We start from the raw sequence: 23,820 nt of genomic DNA, 5'->3' as shown, positions 1-23,820 counted from the left end.
ATTTTGATACTAGTTAATATGTAACCAGATGAAATCGTCATTATCGTCACTGTCAGGACTACGGGAAGCTTAAGTGTTCTCTTTTCGAGGACAATGTGCACTAACTGTACAATTGGTACAATCAAATAAGTTATATTCAGTTCCTGGGAAGCACTACAGCAATACAAGGAGAAAATTTGATTCTATTTATTTTTGTTAAGGCCCACCTACCTCCTAATCCTAATTTCTCTCATTTCCCAAATATTCCTTGTTTGTTCTTACTGTTATGTGTTTTCCTGTATTTTGCTCTTCTACTTTCTTTTCCATGGACTATCTTTTTCCCTTCCTTTTTTTCGCTTTACCCCTTTACCTCAGCTTTCTAGCAGTATTTGCTAAATACTTCAAAACTGTATAGAACTTGTTCAAATTGTGTGCTCCCTTTTCTGTCAAGAACTTGCTACTCAGGTAACCCAATTGGTGATTTTTCCTGGAAATGCTGATGGATGCTGTTCCTATAGCGAAACCCAGAACAGAGATGAAATAGATGTCATCCTCAGCCATTAGCATTCAAACTATAAAAATTAATTTACACTGGTATAGTAAGGATCAGAATGTTAAAGCTGTGTTACACCTAGCATCTTGTATGAAACTACCCCATGAAGGTGAGACCACAGATATTATTGCCCCACTATTGGTATGAAAGCTGAGGCTCAGAGCAGTTAACTGAGTTACCCAGGACCACGCAGCTAAGTTAGAAGTAGGGCTCAGGTGTCCTGGCAACTAACTGGTCCAGTTATTTTTTCTCTCAAGCTCGTTTTCCCTCTCCTGAAGAATAGGAGGCTCTGTCGTGGTGAAAGGGGATTTTAATAATACTTTCCTTTTTATCTGTGATTATAATGAATGTGGCATCTCTCCCATTAAGGATCATTCCTCCACCCACATTCTTAATACATCTGCTGCATGCATCCTTCAGAGACCTCCCTCTGGGATCATCCCTTCTCACTCCAAAAAGCTCAACTTCTCCCCTGTCATTTGTACCTCCCACTCAGCATTTTTAGAAGCAATATTTCATTCAAACTTATTCAAGTTTATTTCCACCTAATGAAATATTCCTTTCACCCTGGCATCTCCGTCAGGTACTGCCCTGTTGTTTTTCTCCCCTTCAGACAAACTGCCAAACTGGCTCTAGTTCCTCACATTCCCCATCCCCCTCAGCAAGCTTCTGCCCCACACCGGCACTGAAACAGCTGAATCCCAATGTCCTTGTCCTTAAACCCAGCAGAAAAAAAAATCAATCAATTATTTGATTTCACAGCGGCACTTGACATGGGTAGCCAGGAATTTATCAATGACAACCTTTACAGATCATCTTTGTAATTTATCATGAGGCATCAAATGAATGCTATTAACATTAATCCCTCCTATTTTAAGTCATTAATCCAAGTAAATGCTCACTTATTTCTAGCGTCTTAGAAACCATTTAAATTATGTTACATTATGAATCAATACATTATAAAATGATACCATCATTTGTAATAATTTTTTAAAATGTTGTGTGCTATTAACATTGATGCCTTGGTATAAAGTCATGATCATTCTGGTCTAGTAGCAATCTTCTATTGACTATTCTCTTACTAAAGCGGTCCCTTCCGTGGGACTCAGAGACCTCACACTCTCCTGCCTGTGTTTCTTCCTCTCTAATTGGCCCTTCTTGCTCCACTTGGGTGCTCCTGCCCATTGCCTAGACAAGGGCATTCCCTGTAACTCTGTCTTGGGTTCTATTTCTCTTTTCATCAACATCTTCTACCTGGGTATTATCATCCATTTCCATGGCATCAGCTTGCCCAATAAACTGATAAATCCATAGTCTCTATAAGTACAGCAGATCCCACCAAGCTAGTGGCATTCAGACTGCTTTAACTTTAACCAAAAATAAGAGATTTTGTACATGTTCAATAAGCAGTTCCCACTGTAACACTGTAATCACATTTTCACAATTGTGACCTAGGACACTTAGAGTAAAGGATACAGATGATTGAGATAGAAATAGTGACAAAGAAAAATAAGGTTAGGATATAGATTTTAATGCTGTAACAGACCTCAAAATACAATGGCTTAACTAAGAGAATGCATTTCTCTGTCACATAAAGGTCCCAACTGGCGTAGACTTTTGATGACTCAAGGGCTCAGGCTGTGCCTGGTTTGTGGTTCTGCCTTCCTTAACACATGGCTTCCATCTGATGAGCTATAGCAGTACCTATCACTACAGTCAGCATGTCCACATTTCAGCCTGGGCAAGGAAGAAAGGGGAAGCGCAGAACTGTACCCTTCCTTTTTTAAGTCATGAACTGAAAGTTGCATGTATCACTTCCACTTGCTCTCCAGTCACCAGAACTTTGTCATATGCCATACCCAGCTTCAAGGGAGTGGGTTAAAAAAATAGAAGTCAACTAGGCAGTCTGCACCCAGCAAAGGATCGGGAGTTCTATTATTAAAGCAGAATTGGAGAAGTGGTAACAGGAAACAACCACCAGCCTCTGCTGCATGTATATGAAACAGATGTTTCCCAAATCACTATTCTCACTTATTCTGTCTGATACACTGTATTTTTTATTATATTCTCTTTCATTTTTTAAAATCCTGGTCATGACTCACAGGGCATGATGTTACAACCCACTTAGATGCTAACACCATAATCTGAAAAATATTACCTATATTATGTCTAATATTGGCCACTTGAAGTACGGCTAGCCTAAATTGATCTATGTTGTAAGTGTAAAATTCACACCAGCTTGTGAAAACAAATTATGAAAAAAAGTCTTTAAGATATCATTCACAATTTTATATTGGCTAAATGTTGAAATGATCATATTTTGGATATATTGGATTAAATAAAATACACTATTAAAATTAATTTAATGTTTCTCTTTATGTGGTTACTAGAAAATTTAAAATTTAAAATTACACAGGGCGATCACATTCTATTTCTAGTAGACCACACTGCTGTAAGCTCAAGATTCAAATGTCAAACTCCTGTGAATATTAATACGTGAATATCCCACAAGCACTCACTCCATCTTCCCAACCCTCAGCCCTTCTGTCCTCTTTCTGCTCCCACCAATCTGTGTTTCTTCTGTTTCCCTCACCCAGCTAAAGGCAACACAATTCACTCAGTGACAAGCCAGGAAAACGGAAAGACACATTTTCCTTTATTCCTCACGTTCATTCATATATTCACTGAGCACTATAATTACCTCTTAAATATGATATAAATCTGCAAGCTCTTTTCAATACCACCACAAATTCCATAGTTCAAAATGCCATCAGCTTTCACCTATATTATTACACCAGCTCCCATCTGGTCTTCCTGCATCCTGGATCACCTCTTTCTAGCTGCCCTTTCAAATTTCAATAAGAGCAAGCTTTCCAGGAAACAAACCTGAAGTCAATCCACTGAGTACTCCTCTCAATACCTTAATATTGTTGACAAATTCCTTTCTGATTTGAAGCATCAGAAAGGAGTATTTCCTCCATACCAAATAGTTTTCATTTCATGCATGTGCCGTGATTCTTCTCCCTCCCAGACCTTTGCATCTGTCATTCGTTATGCTTAGAAAGCTCTTTTCATCTCTTTGTTCTTCGAGACAACCACTACTCATACTTCAGAGCTTAATTTATATTTTGCTTTCCCTCAAAATTTTTTTAAAAGGTTCCAGGTCTGGGTTATGTGCCCTCTTATGTGCTCCCAGAGCATCCTGAACTTCTGCAATAATATGTTTGGCTACTGTATTTTATACAGTAGCTTTATATTGTATTTTATACAGTAGTTGTTGTATTTTATACAGTAGTTGTTTTTCTGTCTGTTTTTCTGTCTGTTTCTGCCCCAACAAGAATGTAAAATCTTTAAGTGCCTGTTTTCATACTTATTTGACCACCCTGTCTCTAGAATCTTGCATGATGTCTAGCCGTAGTAGGATCAAAAAATACTTACAAAGCAACTGAATAGCTACATGAATAGATGGATGAAAAAATGCATGGGTGGATGGATGGATTAATGAAATCATTTACATGACTTAAAGTTTGCAGAGGAGTATCATATTTGGAAGGCAGTAAGGAAGTCTGTGTAGTCGATGGTAAAGGCAATTGGGAAGTTTGTTAGGCACAATAGGTCAAAATTTGTTTTTGAAGTCCTGTTACTTCACGTTTCTTTGTTTCACTTTCTTAAAACAGGAAACTCTTTTCTATGATCATTCTTCCAGGGCCTGGCTCTTCATCTGCAATCCAGTAATATCCCTAATGTCAAAAAGCTACTGGTTTAATTCATGCCATTTTCAAAGAGGACTACTGAATTCTGATGTGGCTTCAAACATTTAGGTTAGGCATATCTAATGGAGAACTTGCAGCCACACTGACTTGTAGTGAAATATCTATTTTGAGCCTGCCCAGTGTTGCTTAAATTGTAGTTTTCCTTGCCAGCTATTCATACAAGAGATGTGAGAAGCACCATAAAAGGCGTTGTGAGGAGTTGTGGGGGAGTGAGGGAGAGAAGAGGTTGAAAAGCTTATTAGCTGCTGTACGGTAAAAGTGAGCTCTTACGGGAATGGGAATGTAGTTTTAGCCCTCCAGGGATTCTATTTAGCCCGCCAGGAATTAACCTTGACTATAAATAGGCCATCAATGACCTTTCCAGAGAATGTTCAGAGACCTCAACTTTGTTTAGAGATCTTGTGTGGGTGGAACTTCCTGTTTGCACACAGAGCAGCATAAAGCCCAGTTGCTTTGGGAAGTGTTTGGGACCAGATGGATTGTAGGGAGTAGGGTACAATACAGTCTGGTCTCCTCCAGCTCTTTCTTTCTGCAACATGGGGAAGAACAAACTCCTTCATCCAAGTCTGGTTCTTCTCCTCATGGTCCTCCTGCCCACAGATGCCTCAGTCTCTGGAAAACCGTGAGTTCCACACAGAGAGCGTGAAGCATGAACCTAGAGTCCTTCATTTATTGCAGATTTTTCTTTATATCATTCCTTTTTCTTTCCTATGATACTGTCATCTTCTTATCTCTAAGGTTCCTTCCAGATTTTATAAATCTAGTTTACTCATTACTTGCTTACTTTTAATCATTCTTCCCCAACTCTCTGAAGCTCTAATATGCAAAGCCTTCCTAAGGGGTGTCAGAAATTTTTAGCTTTTTAAAAGAATAAATTTTAGATATTCACATTCATATTGATCTACTTGAGACCATGCTATTTATCTTTTCTTACTTCCTCTTTCTTAAGGGTCCATTTTCTATTTTATAAAAATAAAGACAATTCTCTCCCACCACCAAACATGGAACAATGCCCTGGAGTATAAAAATCTGTAGAGTGCCAAATAAAGGAACAATTTGAAATACTGGTGTTGATATTGAAAAAGCAAGGGATTCTAATGTCAGAAGAGAAATCCTTTTGCAGATGAGGTGGTGATGAATTCTTTGTTTCAACACAACTGAAGGAGGAACTGAAGGAAATACCAGCTGTTGAGTGATGAGAAGGGATTCTTGATAATAGAGTACTAGGTGATTTTTAGCATGTAATGCAGAAGTTGCAAGAAGTGGTAACAATGATGCAATTGTTTTACCTGCCATTTATTTACTTTTATGGGAACCATTCTTCTTAGCACTTATATCTACACAAAACAAAAATAGTAACAGAATTAATGTTGTTTAATTCTTGCAATCCATGGATACATAAATTCACTGGGGGAAAAACAGCTCATCATTCTCATTAAAGATGTGCTTCAAAAGTATTTTAATTTTATATCTAATATGTATGAATCATACTTTGTAATGTATTTATTTTGTTTTGATCAGTTATATACAAGTATTTTTGAACATAGCTCAATCAGAAGGAAATGTTTAATATTTATAAATTTATGGTTACATTCTATTTAAAAGGAGTTAAAGTTAAATTTACCTACCCACATATGTTACATATATATGTATTTATGTATATGTATTCATATATGTATATATGTGAACATAAGTATACATACATATATGTATAGATGCTTGACAATAAAGTAAGAATAATTCACAAAATTTTTTGAAATACAAAAATTTAGGATAAATTTCTGTATGGTAATTGGCATGGAAATTCAAATTCAAAAAGGAAAAAAGAAGAGAAAGATATTAAATATCAGACCACTAAAAGAATTGTTTAGTGTACTTTTAAATAGTGATAGTAGGTATCTTATACTATAGTGTTTATTATTCATGAGAAAATTGTAAAAGTAATCGAAGTATTAATTTAAAATATCATCAAAAATAATATCTTTTGCTATTACTTAAAATCTTGATAAAAATATGTTTACTTGAAAATATGTAAGGAGTGCACAGAGTCCAAAAATTATTTTAGGAGTTCTGTGAGCAAAAATGTATAAAAACTACAGGGTTGATCTTAAATTACATGTCAGGGTACTGAGAAAGTTTCTGTACTGCAGATGAGTTACCAAGGTCTAAAGTCAATCACCAGAGGACCATTTTTGGATGGAGCCATTGTCTAATCATGAGCTGAAAGGCAAATATTTAAAATGCAAACATCCATGGTTAGGTAACACTCTTAAGACCTTATTAGCTGCTTACCACAACCGAGACTGAGAAGTAATGATTCACTTTCTTTGAGGCTCAGATTCCATATCTGTGGAGTGGAAGCGAGTGCTTACCATACAATTTTCATAGGGCTGCTGAATGTGTGTATGTATGTATGTGTGTATATATATTTTAATGAAAATTCTATAATTTGATTAGTTTTTGTAATGTCCGCATGACTGAGAGCTTGCTTACTTTTTACAGCAACTTGAAGGTAAAAATAGATTTTACAACATGAACAAATGTAGCTACATATTTTTATTTGAATTCAGATGTTCACAAATTGTTCCTTAAAGTGAAGCATGCCTACAAGTTTTCATCTGTTTAAGACCTACCTCAAGTAAAATGTTCACTGCCATGGCATGTGAGGGAAAAGGGAAATAATTCTTATGCATGGCCTTCAACAGCCAAATTTCATGCTCATCAGTACGTCTTCTCTTGGTGTAGAACTGATGATGATAATTATAATGATGGAAAATAGTGCTGTTGATAGCAATGCCTCTCTTCCTTCACTTTCCTCTAACTGAACCGTCTCATTCCCAGGCAGTATATGGTTCTGGTCCCCTCCCTGCTCCACACTGAGACCACTGAGAAGGGCTGTGTCCTTCTGAGCTACCTGAATGAGACAGTGACTGTAAGTGCTTCCTTGGAGTCTGTCAGGGGAAACAGGAGCCTCTTCACTGACCTGGAGGCGGAGAATGACGTACTCCACTGTGTCACCTTCGCTGTGAGTGTGGCTGTTTGACTTAATATACTTGGTTCTTTTAGTCAGGGTCATAGGGATCTAGTATTCTGTCAAGATGAGGCTTTGGGAGGTTGGTAAGAACTTCAGGAAGGAATCCAAATGTACCAAACTAAGTATAGAAATTAAGGAGCAATGCATGACTCTCCAGCCATGGGAGACAAATATTTACAGGCACACTAAAAATCAGCTTAATAATCAAATAGAAACCCTATTAGCCAGAAAGGAAAAAAAAAAAAGAAAATGTGACTTCTTAAAATTAAGATGGAAAAAATATTAATAAAGCAAACTAGACCAAGGCTCAACATGAGCCACCCGTGGTGGACTGACAGGAACACATCACTCTACACTACTTCTAAGAGTAAAAATTGTAGAAATTACCCTGAGCAAAGGTGTAATATCTCTTCAGAGTTGTCCACATGTGAGATGCTTACAGCCTAGTGTCAGTAAAATACGGGGTTTTTTTCCATAGCCTTTAAAACATGCTTCGACCATGCCCTTTTAGCATGTAATATCAACCTGCTAAAGCTCAGTGTATAATTGAATCAAGACTGTTTTTGTGAGCTGTATGAAGGTGTGAATCTCACAACCTCTCTTACTGATGTATTTTCCTCCACCCTGTGTCCTGTCTCCCCATTTGTAAAATGGCAGAAGTGATTCCTGTCCATGCCAACTTTCCCTGCTGAGAACAAGGGAGTGAAGTTAAGTAAGAAGGGCAAGATCTCCAGGGAAGAGTGGAACAGCAAATAGGGGAGAAGACCTGCGGGTGCTGAATGGGGTTTCAGGATCTGTCCTGTATTTCAGGTCCCAAAGTCTTCATCCAATGAGGAGGTAATGTTCCTCACTGTCCAAGTGAAAGGACCAACCCAAGAATTTAAGAAGCGGACCACAGTGATGGTTAAGAACGAGGACAGTCTGGTCTTTGTCCAGACAGACAAATCAATCTACAAACCAGGGCAGACAGGTATGAAGAAGCCTACAGACAGGACAACTTCAAAAAGGAAAGATCTTCTTCCCCTGGATGTTCCCCAGGCAAAGCTCCTATAATCTTGGTTCCTTAAAAGCTTGTCTTACCAGCCTACAGGCCTACTTTGGGTTTGGGGGCTCATGAAAAATATTTCTGTTTCAGTGAAATTTCGTGTTGTCTCCATGGATGAAAACTTTCACCCCCTGAATGAGTTGGTGAGTTTTCTATTATCTACATAAAATGATTGTATAAACAGGCTGGGAACCTGTTTTTTGTGTTGAGGGAAGACCAGGGAGAAGAAGAATCTGGTATCATTAATAGTAACTTCTGGCATTACAACAGCACAAGATCCTAATCTAAAACATCATTCCAGGTAAAGAAAGTAGGTAATTCTTTCTGTCTTGGTGCTGGTACTCAGTCAGTTGTCACACAATTAAATTTACTTTTTGGATAGTTCTTAATTAGGACAATTAGAAAGATACATTCAATAGCAGACACAGAAAAATCCTCAAAGAACCTAAGCTCAAAAAACATTTTAAAGATTTAGATTTTTTCTATACACATCTACCAAAATCTTCACTATAAAGGAAAGTCAGGGTAATTAATTTTTCCTCAAGACTAACTCTCGGTATCTGTGATAAGAAACAGTTCTTTCTATTGTAATGCAGACATCAACCCAAAGTCTTCATTTTTCTCTCCCAAATCAACTTCTTCACATTTTCTTATCTCAAAAAGAGGCAACTCTTCTCTTCTAGCTCCAAAGACAAAAGATTATGGCCTAGTTCTTGTTTCTCTTTCTCTCATACCCACATCCACTTCACTGGAAAATCATGTTGGCTTAAAATATATTCAGACTATTTCTTATCATCTGAACTACTGCTGCAAGCTAGTCCTAGTCAATGTCATCTCTAATTAAGATCATTACAATAACCTTCAAAGTGGTCTCCCAGCTTCTACTTTCACTCCTCTGTCTAAAATGAGGCACCACACCCATCACTCTGTCAGCCTAACTTGGCTTTGTTTTTCTATTGGCACTTACCACCATTCTATACGTATTGATTTTTAAAAATCTGCCTATTTCTATTATAACATAAGCTCCATTAAAACATGGTTTATTGTTCTTTTGTGCGTGGTTATATTCTCAATACCTAGAATGATACACAGCACATGAGAAGGTACTTAATAAAGATTAGTTTTTAAAAATGAATAAACATTCATAGTAGCTCCTTTATCAATGTTTATTCATTTTTAAAAGTAATATTTATTAAACTAATATTTATTAATGAAATATGTCCATTCCTCCTCATTCTTAGAACTATGTAAGAATTCTATGACCCATCTTAATGATTACATCTGAACATATTTACTTATAGTTACATAAGTGTTTATTTCTCAACCTGTAAAATTGCATAGCAAAGGATCGATCTTCACTAGGATGCTATAAGCACTTAAGACATGTTAATAAATCCATTTTTAGTAAATGGCGCTTTACATGTATATTTGCTGCTGAAGGCCTAGTAAGTTCTTAACATTATTTATTAATTGCTTAAAATAGATTAATGAAAAGTTCTATAAAATTTAATCTGGAATATTTCTGTATTTCACTATAGAGGGAATTATTCTATATGAAACTAATTTAGATTTTTTAAACTTTTTATTGTTTTTAATTTTTGTGGAAACATAGCAGGTATATATATTTATGGGTTACATGAGATATTTTGATACAGGCATGCAGTGCACGATAATGATTATGGATGATAATCATTATCACTATCCATATCATTATCCAATCATGGATAATGATTATTATCATGCATTGCATGCCTGTATCAATAAATGGACTACCCATCCCCTCAAACATTTATTCTTTGTGTTATGAACAAATCCAATTATACTTTTAGTTATTTTTAAATGTACAATTAAATTATTTTTTACTATACTCACCCTGTTATGCTAGCAAATACTAGCTGCTTTGCTTATAAATGAGATTTAAGAATATTTGAAAATAATTATAAACTTCTTCTTTTTTCTTTTGTCTTTCAGATTCCACTAGTATACATTCAGGTAAGCAACATGAAACATTCCATATTAGAAGGAAAGCAATACATATAGGGAAAATGTTCTTATTTCAGAGGTGTTTACAATATCTCAGAAACTTGTCATTAAAGGAGAAGCCTTCAAACTCCCATAGAGCTAGATGGCTATAACTCATCTCCTCTCCTCACCCTTTACTACTACTCCATTTGTCCTTTTTGTAGATAACTTAGGGTTTCCATAGATATCTTTTATTAGCTCCAATGCTCCAGGTGCTTTTGTAAGTTATAATTAATTTACTCATATAGGATCCCAAAGGAAATCGCATCGCACAATGGCAGAGTTTCCAGTTAGACGGTGGCCTCAAGCAATTTTCTTTTCCCCTCTCATCAGAGCCCTTCCAGGGCTCCTACAAGGTGGTGGTACAGAAGAAATCAGGTGGAAGGACAGAGCACCCTTTCACTGTGGAGGAATTTGGTATGGATCATGAAAAGTCATCAAGCATTATTTTTCTTCATATTTAAACTCTTAGGGCCTGGAATTTAGGTTCATTTGGAGTCTTTCCATTTCCCATGGGTGACATTGGGCTTGGAGTAGAATTAATTACACCTAAGTCCAACGAGGACATCAGTGATTTGTGAATAGGACTTCACATAGCTTCGTTATTTTCTGTAGCAATATTTAATACCAACCCCCGAAATTAAAACATTCTTGTTTTAATGGAGTTTTCCGTAATTAATTAAGCACACAGTGATCTCTCATAGTCCCTCAACTGAAATCTTCATTTGAGAGGAGGATAGATAAGAATAGATTGGAGAGCAGAGCTACCTTTTCAGAGCCCTAAAATATTATTAGAGAACTGTTACAGGGAACCTGAAAATAGGAATTCCCCCAAAGTTGAAAACCAATCACCAACCTTCTTTATCACCAATCAACAGTTCTTCCCAAGTTTGAAGTACAAGTAACAGTGCCAAAGATAATCACCATCTTGGAAGAAGAGATGAATGTATCAGTGTGTGGCCTGTGAGTTCATTTTTTAAAAATCTTTTGTGGGGGATTATTTAAAAGAGACTCACCATTTGGGATATTTTAACTACTCTCTCCGGGAGCAGTGGCAACACAAAAATTTTAAGTGCTTTAACAGCATCCTCATCTGTAGAATGTTATTCTCCTGTTGCTTTTCTATTTTTCCTTTTTATTTTCTTTCACGTTCTTATCAGCATTATTCTATCATGAGGTAAGAAACTGTTTCTAGAGAGGTTATGCTAATAGGATTGATTCTGAAAGTGACAAAACTGCACACACACACACACACACACAAAATGGGAAGGGTGGATAGTGTTGAAGGGTATTGGCTCTGCCTTAACCAAAAATAACCAAACGTATATTAGGGAGATAATTAACACATGGCTATAGGGGAAATTCAATCATCAACAGATCATTTACCTGACCTTGCATGCTTACTGGAAAAATCACTTAGATTCAGAATTTGTAGAGATAGGCATACAACTGAAATCTCATCTAACTCACTAGTCTACCTAAGGCTGGTCTACATACCTGTCTGCACTGACATTTTTACTGAAGAGACTGAACGTGATTTCTCAAGACAGTCTGTTCCAACCTTGAAAACTCTTGTTTCCTGGATCTTATGTTCCCATCCATGGTGGCACACAGTAGCAGTAGCAGGAAGAGCAGGTATAGTCCTGCCCAAAGATCACACATGTAATACACCTACTATTCAGCTAGGCCCCTGCTCCAGTTCTGTCTCACAGTGATGGCCAAGTTCCTGGTTCCTCATAACTGGTGTGATCTTGCAAATAGACATACAGAGGACATTCTCAAATAGGAAAGGGACAAATGCACTTGGAAACCCAGCAATTGTCTATGACATATTTATGACACAATCCCACTTTTGTAAAAAAGTAAACAGGCCAGGTGCGGTGGCTCACGCCTGTAATCCCAGCACTTTGGGAGGCTGAGGCGGGCAGATCACGAGGTCAGGAGATCAAGACCATCCTGGCTAACATGGTGAAACCCCGTCTCTACTAAAAAATACAAAAAATTAGCCAGGCATGGTGGCCAGCGCCTGTAGTCCCAGCTACTTGGGAGGCTGAGGCAGGAGAATGGCATGAACCCAGGAGGTGGAGGTTGCAGTGAGCCAAGATCGCACCACTGCACTCCAGCCTGGGAGACAGAGCGAGACTCCATCTCAAAAATAAAATAAAATAAAATAAAATAAACAAGTGAAACTCGATATAGAGATGGCTGCACATGGGGAGAGGATGATGGAAGAAGAGACACTATCGTACTAATAGTTTGTATTCCTAGGTAGACTTGAGGGTGTTTGGGGTTTTTTTGTTCTGTTTTGTTTTGTTTGTTTCGTCTTGCTGGTATTGTTTCTCTTTTAAGAACGGGTTTAAGTTTTATAATAAGAAAGACTTTTTAAAGATAAAACTAAAAAAAAACGAGGAAAAAAAGAAATGATAAAAGAAGAATGTAAATTTCAGCATGTTGCAATGGAGATTTCTATAAGAGCCATTAGTGACTCTTGTCTTCAATATTGTGTGAGCCCAGCAGAGAGCAGAGGGAAGTACAGACAGGGAATATACTGTAGCTAAAGGGGAGATATAAATAGCTAGAAAATGGGGAGGTTCAGTGTCTGCTCTGATTCCTTTGGGAATGTTCTCATGACAGATACACATATGGGAAGCCTGTCCCTGGACATGTGACTGTGAGCATTTGCAGAAAGTATAGTGACGCTTCCGACTGCCACGGTGAAGATTCACAGGCTTTCTGTGAGAAATTCAGTGGACAGGTAGGTTGAACACTATTTTTTCTAGAGAATAACAATAAAGGCATTGTTGAAAAGCAGTGAGTTGCAGCATTTTTCTGATGCAGGAAGAGAACAATCTAGAAGAGAATTCCATGTTGGCTATTGTAATTTTTCAAAAAAAATCATGAACTTAGCACAATGGGAATTATTTATTTCTTGTAATTGCCCATTGTGAGTGTTTCAGAATGATAGACGCTGAGCCATCTAAAGCCTCCATGGGCATACACTTCTACAAAGGGAGGAAAAAACCATACACCTCTTAACTGCCTTAGCTGGCCAGGCCATCAGTTCTGCTCTCTCTGTGAACAAGAACCTATCACATGGCCCCACCAAGATGCCAGAGAGTTGACAAACACAGTCCCCATATAGAAGGCCGCTTCCCAGCCACAGCTGAATGTTATGGAGGAGGAACCAGACTTTGATGAGGAGTTCTAACGGTCAAGAGCACTTTGTGTATTTTGTGTATTTCAAAATAGCAAGTGGACAGGACTTGAACTATTTCCAACACATAGAAATGATACATACTTGAGTTGGTAGGCACCCTAAATCCCGCGATGTGATCATTACACATTCTCTGCATGTAACAAAATATCTCGTGTACCCCATAAATATGTATAAATATTATGCATCCTTTGTGCAAAAAAAATTACTCCTCAAATTTTAAGACATTTCTATCGCAATATATCTAGGGAATTTCAGATACCAAGGAATACATTTGTCAATTATACATGAGATATTGTTGTGAAATTTAATATTTAGTTGCTAGAGAATATTTATTGTGTCCTCGTCATAGGAAATGCCTACATGATGTTGTCCCCCCACAAAAATCACACCAGGTTATCTGACCACTGATCTATTTAGTATAATATGCATTGTATTTTTGTATTTTATTTTCTCCCTTCTTAGCTAAACAGCCATGGCTGCTTCTATCAGCAAGTAAAAACCAAGGTCTTCCAGCTGAAGAGGAAGGAGTATGAAATGAAACTTCACACTGAGGCCCAGATCCAAGAAGAAGGAACAGGTTTGTGTACTACATGGGTATAAGAGAAAACACAACAGGCATTGATTTTCTTAGCCAAATAATGAATTGTAAGTTGGGGGGAGGTGATAGAATTTTAGAGACATCATTCTTCCCAAAAAGAACAGATTTTTTTCTTTTTTTTCAGTGGTGGAATTGACTGGAAGGCAGTCTAGTGAAATCACAAGAACCATAACCAAACTCTCATTTGTGAAAGTGGACTCACACTTTCGACAGGGGATTCCCTTCTTTGGGCAGGTGGAGTATTTTCCAGTTCACTCATCAACCCATATACTGTTACCTAATTAGCACAATAGTTATGGTTTCTGCTAAAACCATGCCTGGTTAATGTTAGCATTTAATATAACCAAAAGTATAAAATATCACCAAGGCTTGATTAGTATAACCAAAGGTATAAAACTACATAAAAATAGATTTATTCTTCTGTAAATTTGTGTATGAAATGTATGTAATTATCCTAAGGCCTTATTAAAATTAGTAGAGTTTTTCCCCCTTCTTTTGAAACAGCATTGTACAAGTCACTCAATCTCCTTCTCATGGTTTACCAGGCAGTCTCAGGTTTTTATGACATTTTCTCACAAGAATCTCAAAATTCATGCTGACCAGTTTCATTACGATGCTAACACTAACTTTGTGTGAAAACAGGTGGGTACGTGGTTTTAATTTTTATTTTGAAGTATTAAAGATTCTACAATAATGTTTATTTCATGGATAGTATATTTACACTATTTTTCTATAACAAGTATATTTCTAAAACAGTGAACATGGGGTAAAACACTGCTATTTAAGGTTCTCAGATTTTTGAATTATGAATTTTCATATTATCTACCAAAAAAATCTTCCCTTACAATTTTTCTGTTGTCGGCAGATGTGCAAATGGATCTTTATGACTCTAGAAGTCTGAGATCACAGTTACATGTGCCTCAATGTGTATTTACTGTGTATCATTTTCTTAATGTAAATGTTACAGGATTTCAGCTATGAAGGGTGTAAAAGAGGCATAGACTCAACAAAGTGGAGTACATTCTAGAAGGCTTGGTTATGTCATGACACCAAAATGTATTCAACTTCCTAAAATGAAAGTGTAGCTCATTTGTAAATTTCTCAGAAAGTAGTGTACTTTTTAAGCACATTTTATTGCTGTTAAATATCCTATTTGTCATAAGACTCTAGCTAGAAGAAAATCAGAATTATGTGCCTATTCTTGTCTTTGTACATGCAGCCAACATTTCATTGGCAAACTTAGATTTTGTAAATCAATTATGAGTACTGATGGGGGTCAGCCTATTGTTCTTCCTGCTACCAAATGTAGCTTATACTGAAAAAGAATCGCCACCTTTACAATCTGAACTGGACTACTCAACTGCCAATACAATATTAGCAGTAAATTAGATTTGGCAACTTATTTAATACTGTGTGCCTCTTTTCAATTTTACATTTTTCACATGGGAAGTGTGTCATAAAATCTGCCTACCTTCCAAAAGGCTGAAGATCTAGGTTGAGATCTTCATGTCTAAGACAACTGGAGAAACACACAGGGCAATGTATTGGCAATTGTTTACTTGTGCACTTATGAGACTTCAGACACTAATCTATAGGAAGTTAATGGTCCACTCCAAAATAGGTGTTTGGGGCACAAATAAATTTAGTTAATAGATTAATAGATTAAAATATTTCATTATCATATTACTCTAGTGCTCTGTGACTCTCTAAGAGTTATATATAATAATACACAGCACTTCCAAAATATCTAGAAGACATTTTTCAGGTCACTCTTGTTATTATCCCTATCACTCTCTATCCCTTCACACTGCTCTGTTTTTCTTCTTAGGATTGATTACTACTAAATTAGTGTATGTTATGTATATATTTATTTAGCATCTATCTCTTTCACTAGACAGTAAGCTCTGTGATGGAAGAAACTTCGTTTTTTTTCACTGCTGTGTCCTCAGTGCCTGGAACCATGTTCAACATAGAGGAGGCACTAAAAAATGTGATAAATGAATATGTTTGGTGCCTATTAGTTATTACCAATATAACTAATCCACAGCTTTTAATCTTCAGGTGCGCCTAGTAGATGGGAAAGGCGTCCCTATACCAAATAAAGTCATATTCATCAGAGGAAATGAAGCAAACTATTACTCCAATGCTACCACGGATGAGCATGGCCTTGTACAGTTCTCTATCAACACCACCAACGTTATGGGTACCTCTCTTACTGTTAGGGTAAGTTTGGAAAGAAATTACCAATGACATGAAGTAGCCTTGAAAACAAGGTTGCAACCTAAGCGTGAGAAAATTTCCAAACTGTGTCTAGTTCTATGGAGAGAAAAAAACTAGCAATTAGAAACCAATTGAAGGTTAACTTTTTTAAAGTTTATGAAAAGAAGGCAGTATATTGTGATTAAAAGTGCGGGTTAGACTTTAGCAGTGTTGCTGGGAACGTAAAATGGCGCAGCCACTATGAAAAACAGTATAGTAGTTCCTGAAAAAATTAAAAAATAGAATTACCAAATGATCCAGTAATCCTACTTCTGGACATATATTCAAAAGAATCGAAAACGGGGTTTCAAAGAGCTATTTGCACACCCATGTTCATAGCCGCACTATTCACAATAGCTGAGAGATCGAGGCTACCCAAATGTCCATCAGGGGATGAACAGGTAAACAAAATGTGGTATATAAATACAACAGAATATTATGCAGCCTGAGAAGGGAAGAAAATCCTGTCACATGCTACAGCATGAATGATCCTTGAGGACATTATGGTAAGTGAAATAAGCTAGTCACAAAAAGACCAATACTATATGATTCACGTACATGGAGTTTCTAAAGTAGTCAAAGTCATAGAAACAGAAAACAGGATGGTGGTTGCCAAGGGCTAGGGAAAGAGAGAAATGGGGAATTGCTCTTATTGGTATTCAGGTTTAGTTTTACAAGATGAAAAGTTCTGGAGATCTGTTGCACAACAGATATACTTAACACTACCAAACTATACACTAAAGAATAATGAAGATGGTAATTTTATGTTGTGTGTGTGTGTGTTTATAATAATTTTTTTGAAAAGTGTGAATTCCAGAATCTGAATCAGATAAAGTGGTTAAAAATACTGGCTCAACCCTATTTTAAGGAATTCACTAAAACCTCTGTGCTTCATTTCCTTATCTGTAAAATGATTGCAATACTAACACCTAACTCTTGGGGTGGTTGTGAAGATTAAGTGAAATAATACATGTTGAAGCACTTAGTAAGCCCCCTTTGACTGTTAGATACTTTTACTATAAAAGCCAATTCTAACATAATTAGCATTTAGTTTTAAATATATATACTCCAAAAATTATTACCTTACTTGATTTTGTCTTGCTATTCTAATTTTCTCCAGATGACCTGTTCAGAATCAATATAACTTATTCGGTATAGCATGCAGTCCTCTATTCATCAAGAGAGATGTAGACATGTCTATAGATACATGGATATACAATACATATTTAATATATATTACATAATCATGGTAATGGAAAACCCCTGCCTCTTTAGAGCTCTTACCTTGTTATAGAGAAATAAATAATACATTTTATTTATTTAGCTTTAATAGATTTAGCTTTAATATTTTTTAATAGCTTTAAAAGCACCTACCTCTAATAAACTCAAATTTGAATGTTTACTCATTTCAAAAAGTGTCTTGAATGCTTTCCACGTGCCAGCACTGTGCTAGTCTTGACAATGAAATTATTATTTCTACATGCTCCCTGTTTGGGGTGATCATATATGTGTTGTCACCAAAATATACATTAAGATATGAACAAAATGTTTTGCTCAAGGATTCACTAGTGCTATTGGGAGCTGGGGATGAAGGTAGAGGAAGCCTGAAAGGAGCTAAGGAATAACTTCTACAGGAAGAAAAGTTGGAAATATAACCCAAATAGGGCCTCTGAGGCATTAGAATCCAGACTGCAGGGAGCATTAAAAATAGTCAGCCTAGGCCAGGCATGGTAGCTCACGCCTGTAATCCCAGCACTTTGGGAGGCTGAGGTGGGTGGATTGCGTGAGGCCAGGAGTTCGAGACCAGCCTAGGCAACGTGGTGAAACCCTGTCTCTACAAAATATACAAAAAATTAGCTGGGTGGGGTGGCATGCACCTGTAGTCCTAGCAACTCAGGAGGCTGACTGGGAGGATCACTTGAGCCCCAGAGGCAGAGACTGCACTGAGCCAAGATTGTGCCACTGTACTCCAGCATGGGCGCCAGAGCAAAACCCTGTCTCAAAAAAATAACAATAATAGCAATCAGCCTAAGATAGCCCAGAAGAGGTAGACTTCAGCTAATTCATCAGCTCAGCTCTTAAACCAATGCTTTCTACCAATGTCTTCTCAGACCCCTAAGGTTACCATATTTTATTTATTCACAATACCCATTCAAAATCCACCCTAAAAGAGGCAGCTGCTTTCTGAAAGCACAGTTCTTCCATTTCTAGAGATTATTTACTCTCCTCAATGAAGTTTCATAGCTCCAGTGTCTCTAACTGCACAGGTAAAGCAGTCAAAGAAATTTCAAGCAAGCTAATCAGAGCAAAGGATGCCTCCTTTTATGCTCTTAAGAAATATAAATCTCAATCCCAGGAGGCTCTGCAGTGTAGTCACAAAGCATGCCTACATTTGAAGCAGAGAAACAAAATCAGGGGTCCTTCTCCCACTTTTCATTGTAGAACAAAAGATTTCTAGCTACTAGTTAAGGTAGGACAGTAAACTTACGTAGTTTTGTGAGAACATTAATCTTTATGATGTATAATCTAAAAATAATATAATTTTTCTAATTCATTAGGTCAATTACAAGGATCGTAGTCCCTGTTACGGCTACCAGTGGGTGTCAGAAGAACACGAAGAGGCACATCACACTGCTTATCTTGTGTTCTCCCCAAGCAAGAGCTTTGTCCACCTTGAGCCCATGTCTCATGAACTACCCTGTGGCCAAACTCAGACAGTCCAGGCACATTATATTCTGAATGGAGGCGCCCTGCAGGGGCTGAAGAAGCTCTCCTTCTATTATCTGGTGAGAAGGGAGGTTACTGCGTTGACTTCACTGTAGACAAAAGCTCTCTGTGGAGCAAGTAATCATGAAGCTCTTTAGATGTCATTACTTCAACTTCTTATCCATGTTCCTTTTGAAAGTTTGACTTCTCTTGAGGTGAATTATTGCCAGCAGGGACTCAATAAAACAAGTATATTGAAGTGAGACTGAAGCGTGTTCTCTCTTTGGCACATTTAATTTCTTTTTATTTCCTTTTTTGCAGATAATGGCAAAGGGAGGCATTGTCCGAACTGGGACTCATGGACTGCTTGTGAAGCAGGAAGACAGTGAGTATTTCCATCATCTCTGCATTGCTGCCCCATTCTGACCCATTCAGCCTTACACCACGGAAGTATCAGAATACTTTCCCTTTTTTTCCATAGGTTTTTGGGGGAACGGGTGGTGTTTGGTCACATGAATAAATTCTTTAGTGGTGATTTCTGAGATTTTGGTGCACCCATCACCCGAGCAGTATACATTGTACCCAATTTGCAGTCTTTTATCCCTCATCCCCTTCCACCCTTCCCCCTGAATCCACAAAGTCCATTGTATCATTCTTATGCCTTTGCATCCTCACAGCTTAGCTCCCACTTCCTAATAGCTTAGCTGCCACTTCCTAATAGCTTAGCTCCTACTTATGAGTGAGAAGATATGATGTTTGGTTTTCCATTCCTGAGCTGGGAATATCAGGAATACTTTCAAGTAATGAGAGACCATTTCCATCTAATATTAATTAAAAGAAAGTTGAGGGAGGGAAAACAATAATGTTTTTTTTCTCACCCTTTATCAAATATGTGTTGTCTTTTTTTTCAGCCTATTTTCTTTGCGTTATTTAAAATATTGGTGTGGGCCAGCTATGATGGCTCACGCCTGTAATCCCAGTACTTTGGGAGAATGGGATGGGAGGATCTCTTGAGGTCAGGAGTTTGAGACCAGCCTGGTCAACATAGTGAGACCCCATCTCTATAAAAGTAAATAAATAAATAAATAAATAAATAAGAAAAAAGGGGGAAAAATAAAATACATAAAATATTGTTGTGTATAATCTATGCTTATTCCAAATTTTTAAACCATAAATATTCTTGAACCTCTTCTCAAAATGAGAATTGTGTTAGAGAATGGGGTGGAGAAAATGTACGATTTCAAGGTATGTTGTATATACCAGGTCTTGTGCTGAGTCATTTATGTCATTTATATTATTATAAATATCTTTTTTCCCTTTCAAGATAGTTGTGATTTATGAAGCATTAAATTGGGTACTTCTACCGACTGAAGCGGACTCTTGCCATGAGCAAATATGTCATAATATAAACCTTTGAAGGTTGCTCCTAGTCTAGTAGACTCTAAAAGATAACTTGCTAGAAAAGTATCAGTAATCTACTCTCTCATTAGCTCTTCTAGCAACACAGAAGCACCATAGTAGACTGAAGGAAACTTAATGCAACCTCTAAAGAATCTACATAGGCATCAAAAAATAACTTCTGAAGGAGCATGGTGTTCCTCTTATGGAGAAAGAATCAAATATTGGCTCATAGAAGGTTAAAGAGGATGTAGCATGAATACAATGTGATGAACTCTTACTCTTACATCTCATAACTTCAGGTTCTATTTCCCTCTTCTAGTATGAGGCCTAGATCAAATGGTAGTGAATTGGATGTCTTCATACCCTTAACTAGCATCAGAATATTAGGTGGGTAAGCTGAAGCTTAAAGCTGGTGAAAAATCAACATAGTATATGATTTATGAGAGGAGAGAGGGCTTTGATAGGGTTTTTTTCTAAAGCTAGAGTCCTTAGAGGTAATCATCCATTTGTTACATCTACTGTTTATTATGTCTGTTACATCTACTAATGGAAATAGTCATTAACCTATGATGGCTTCCTCTCATTCTCTTTGTGCCCCAGTGAAGGGCCATTTTTCCATCTCAATCCCTGTGAAGTCAGACATTGCTCCTGTCGCTCGGCTGCTCATCTATGCCGTTTTACCTACCGGGGACGTGATTGGGGATTCTGCAAAATATGATGTTGAAAATTGTCTGGCCAACAAGGTGGGTGTTTCAGATCATAAAATCTTCAACATGTAAAACTAGAAGTTACTATTGTTATCATTTGTTTTACACATGTGAACATTAGGGCCAAAAGGGTTAAACAAATTCCCCAGAGACATTCAGCAAGGTAGTGGCAGAGTCACACTAAGAAGCAGAATCACTTGATTCCTTGTACAAAACTCTCAAACTTCTCCTAGCAGTGCCTCTTACCAATTACACAGTTCAGAGTGTGTTATTCCCTTCTTCTATGATGAAACGTTGGGAAATAAGTAAGCAAGTTTTTAAGACTACTAAGGAGCCAAAAGAAAAATGCAAGAGCACCTAGACCCATGCATGTTCCACCACAATTAATAAGCACCTTGCCGTGTATCAAAGATAAAAATGGCATTTCATGACTATTAATTTATAAGAATAATTAGAAATAATTCTACTGGCTCAAATGATTCTTGAGAGTGAAAGAGAAGTGTAGGGAACAAAAAGCTTCAGGACTGACACAATGCCAACCCTCCACGAAGTCAAGCAGAGTGGTTATACATTGTACATGAGGAATACTCTGCAAATGCGAGTGAATGCATGGGTAAACCTGGAAATTTGCTTTTCTGACCTTTTGTTCCAATTTCACAGGTGGATTTGAGCTTCAGCCCATCACAAAGTCTCCCAGCCTCACACGCCCACCTGCGAGTCACAGCGGCTCCTCAGTCCGTCTGCGCCCTCCGTGCTGTGGACCAAAGCGTGCTGCTCATGAAGCCTGATGCTGAGCTCTCGGCATCCTCGGTGAGTTCCCGGCAGCCTCAGGAATCAAGAAGGGCCATGCCAGGGGCTGAGAGCAAGGAAAAATGACTGGATAAGTAGGATAAGATCAACTAAAATTATATTTATCTAGGAATTAATTGCTTTGAGCTCTCTTGTGGGCTTTCATTGGTAAGGAATTTTATATATATATATATATGTATATATATATATATGTATATATATATATATATATATAACTACTCACTTCTGCAGTTAAAAAAATAAACAAAATACAATATATTGAATCAAATAAAAGAATTTTTAAAAAGACAAAATGTGATGAAAATTAACAACCAAAAAAGGACTCGTTATTCAGACACATTAAGCTTCTTGCTCAAGAGCACATAGCAATACAAACTCAAATCTTCTGATTGTGTCAGGACATCCGTATATGCAAGGCTGGAGAGAATACACAGCAAATTGTGAAAAGTGCTATATGAGAAGTGCAGTTATGCAAAATAAAAGAAAGGATTAACTGAGCAACCGGGGAAGCTGTTCGGAAATTATATATTTAAAATGTAAAAAGATCATACAGTACCCCAAGTCCTTAAAATCCCAGAGCTCCATGCAACCAGTAATAGGAGTTGTCAAACTAGTTTCAACATTTCAAAAAGCCTAACAAAAGTGATACATATACCTGCACTGAGGCTATACAGGCTAAATGAAATATCAGATTTCTGTTTTTATAAGAATTATGGCTGGGCCTGGTGGCTCACGCCTGTAATCCCAACACTTTGGGAGGCCAAGGCAGGCAGATCACTTGAGGTCAGGAGTTTGAGACCAGTCTGGCCAATATAATGAAACCCCGTATCTACTAAAAATACAAAAATTAGTCAGGCGTGGTGGCGGGCGCCTGTCATCCCAGCTACTCAGGAGGCTGAGGCAGGAGAATCACTTGAACCCAGGAGGCAGAGGTTGAGTGAGCCGAGATCGTGCCACTGCACTCCAGCCTGGGCAATAGAGCAAGACTTGGTGTCAAAAAAAAAAAAAAAAAAAAAAGAAAGAATTACATCAGTTGAAGTAATTGCTGTCCCAAGCTACACATAATTTCTGAGGGAACATATGTATTATCTCTGAGGAACAAAACTTAGGGAAAATGAACTACTATATAATTGACATTGATAACTGAACTCTTTGAAAATATGGAGCTAATAGAAGAAATACCAAAAGGATATGCTGAATTGGAACAACAAAAACTAGTTAATAGCATGTACTAATAGTAGTTTGCTCACATCTTCAAATTTTTAATATGAGACCAATTGTAATAACCTCTTACTGAAGCTTTTTCTACTACCATAATTTAACAAAGAGAAATTTATATTTTTATTTTCCTGAAATAGAAACTTATAAAAAAATATTTCTTACTTGTTTGTCCTTCTAATGGGATTTTAACTGAAAATATTAGAATACTTCTAAAGGAAGCATCAAGTACATTTCAACAGTAGGATCTCAAGAGGATATGTGGGAAAATAATATACGTGTTTTATACTTTTATAACATAATTTTATAATTCTCAAAGAATTTTTCAAATTATAACAACCCTGATGGGTAGATAAGGCAGACAGTCCTATTTATTAATAATAAAGCAGAAGCTTTCAGGGATTTAGTAGTAGACCTGAGTTAAAACACCAGCTCTTCTCAACCTTTGATTAGTGTCTTACCAATGAAACACTTTGCTGCTACTAGTGTAGGTCATTC

At 37.1% G+C, this 23,820-nt stretch overlaps 2 protein-coding genes across 2 annotated transcripts in view; one reads left to right on the top strand and one right to left on the bottom strand.

The window, feature by feature from the left end:
- Nucleotides 1–4,466: 4,466 nt before the first annotated feature.
- A2M (alpha-2-macroglobulin) overlaps nt 4,467–23,820 on the top strand; it is a 48,436-nt gene continuing 29,082 nt past the window's right edge. Inside the window, exons 1-15 of the mRNA XM_004052668.5 lie at nt 4,467–4,927; nt 7,147–7,330; nt 8,150–8,309; nt 8,475–8,527; nt 10,356–10,376; nt 10,655–10,823; nt 11,285–11,369; nt 13,041–13,161; nt 14,086–14,200; nt 14,346–14,455; nt 16,283–16,444; nt 19,039–19,266; nt 19,508–19,571; nt 21,188–21,330; nt 21,955–22,104. Coding sequence (XP_004052716.2) covers nt 4,842–4,927; nt 7,147–7,330; nt 8,150–8,309; nt 8,475–8,527; nt 10,356–10,376; nt 10,655–10,823; nt 11,285–11,369; nt 13,041–13,161; nt 14,086–14,200; nt 14,346–14,455; nt 16,283–16,444; nt 19,039–19,266; nt 19,508–19,571; nt 21,188–21,330; nt 21,955–22,104 — 1,851 coding nt within the window. The 5' untranslated portion in view covers nt 4,467–4,841. The remainder of the gene's footprint in view (nt 4,928–7,146; nt 7,331–8,149; nt 8,310–8,474; nt 8,528–10,355; nt 10,377–10,654; nt 10,824–11,284; nt 11,370–13,040; nt 13,162–14,085; nt 14,201–14,345; nt 14,456–16,282; nt 16,445–19,038; nt 19,267–19,507; nt 19,572–21,187; nt 21,331–21,954; nt 22,105–23,820) is intronic.
- Nucleotides 22,039–23,820, bottom strand: part of KLRG1 (killer cell lectin like receptor G1) — a 109,033-nt gene continuing 107,251 nt past the window's right edge. The window contains exon 7 of the mRNA XM_055358643.1: nt 22,039–22,150. The gene's annotated coding sequence lies outside the window, so the exon portion shown is untranslated. The remainder of the gene's footprint in view (nt 22,151–23,820) is intronic.

Source organism: Gorilla gorilla, chromosome 10 (genome assembly GCF_029281585.2).
Source record: "Gorilla gorilla gorilla isolate KB3781 chromosome 10, NHGRI_mGorGor1-v2.1_pri, whole genome shotgun sequence".
NCBI classification, from domain to species: Eukaryota; Metazoa; Chordata; class Mammalia; order Primates; family Hominidae; genus Gorilla; species Gorilla gorilla.
Note: the sequence above shows the minus strand (reverse complement) of the source record. Positions and strands in the feature narration are given on the sequence as shown.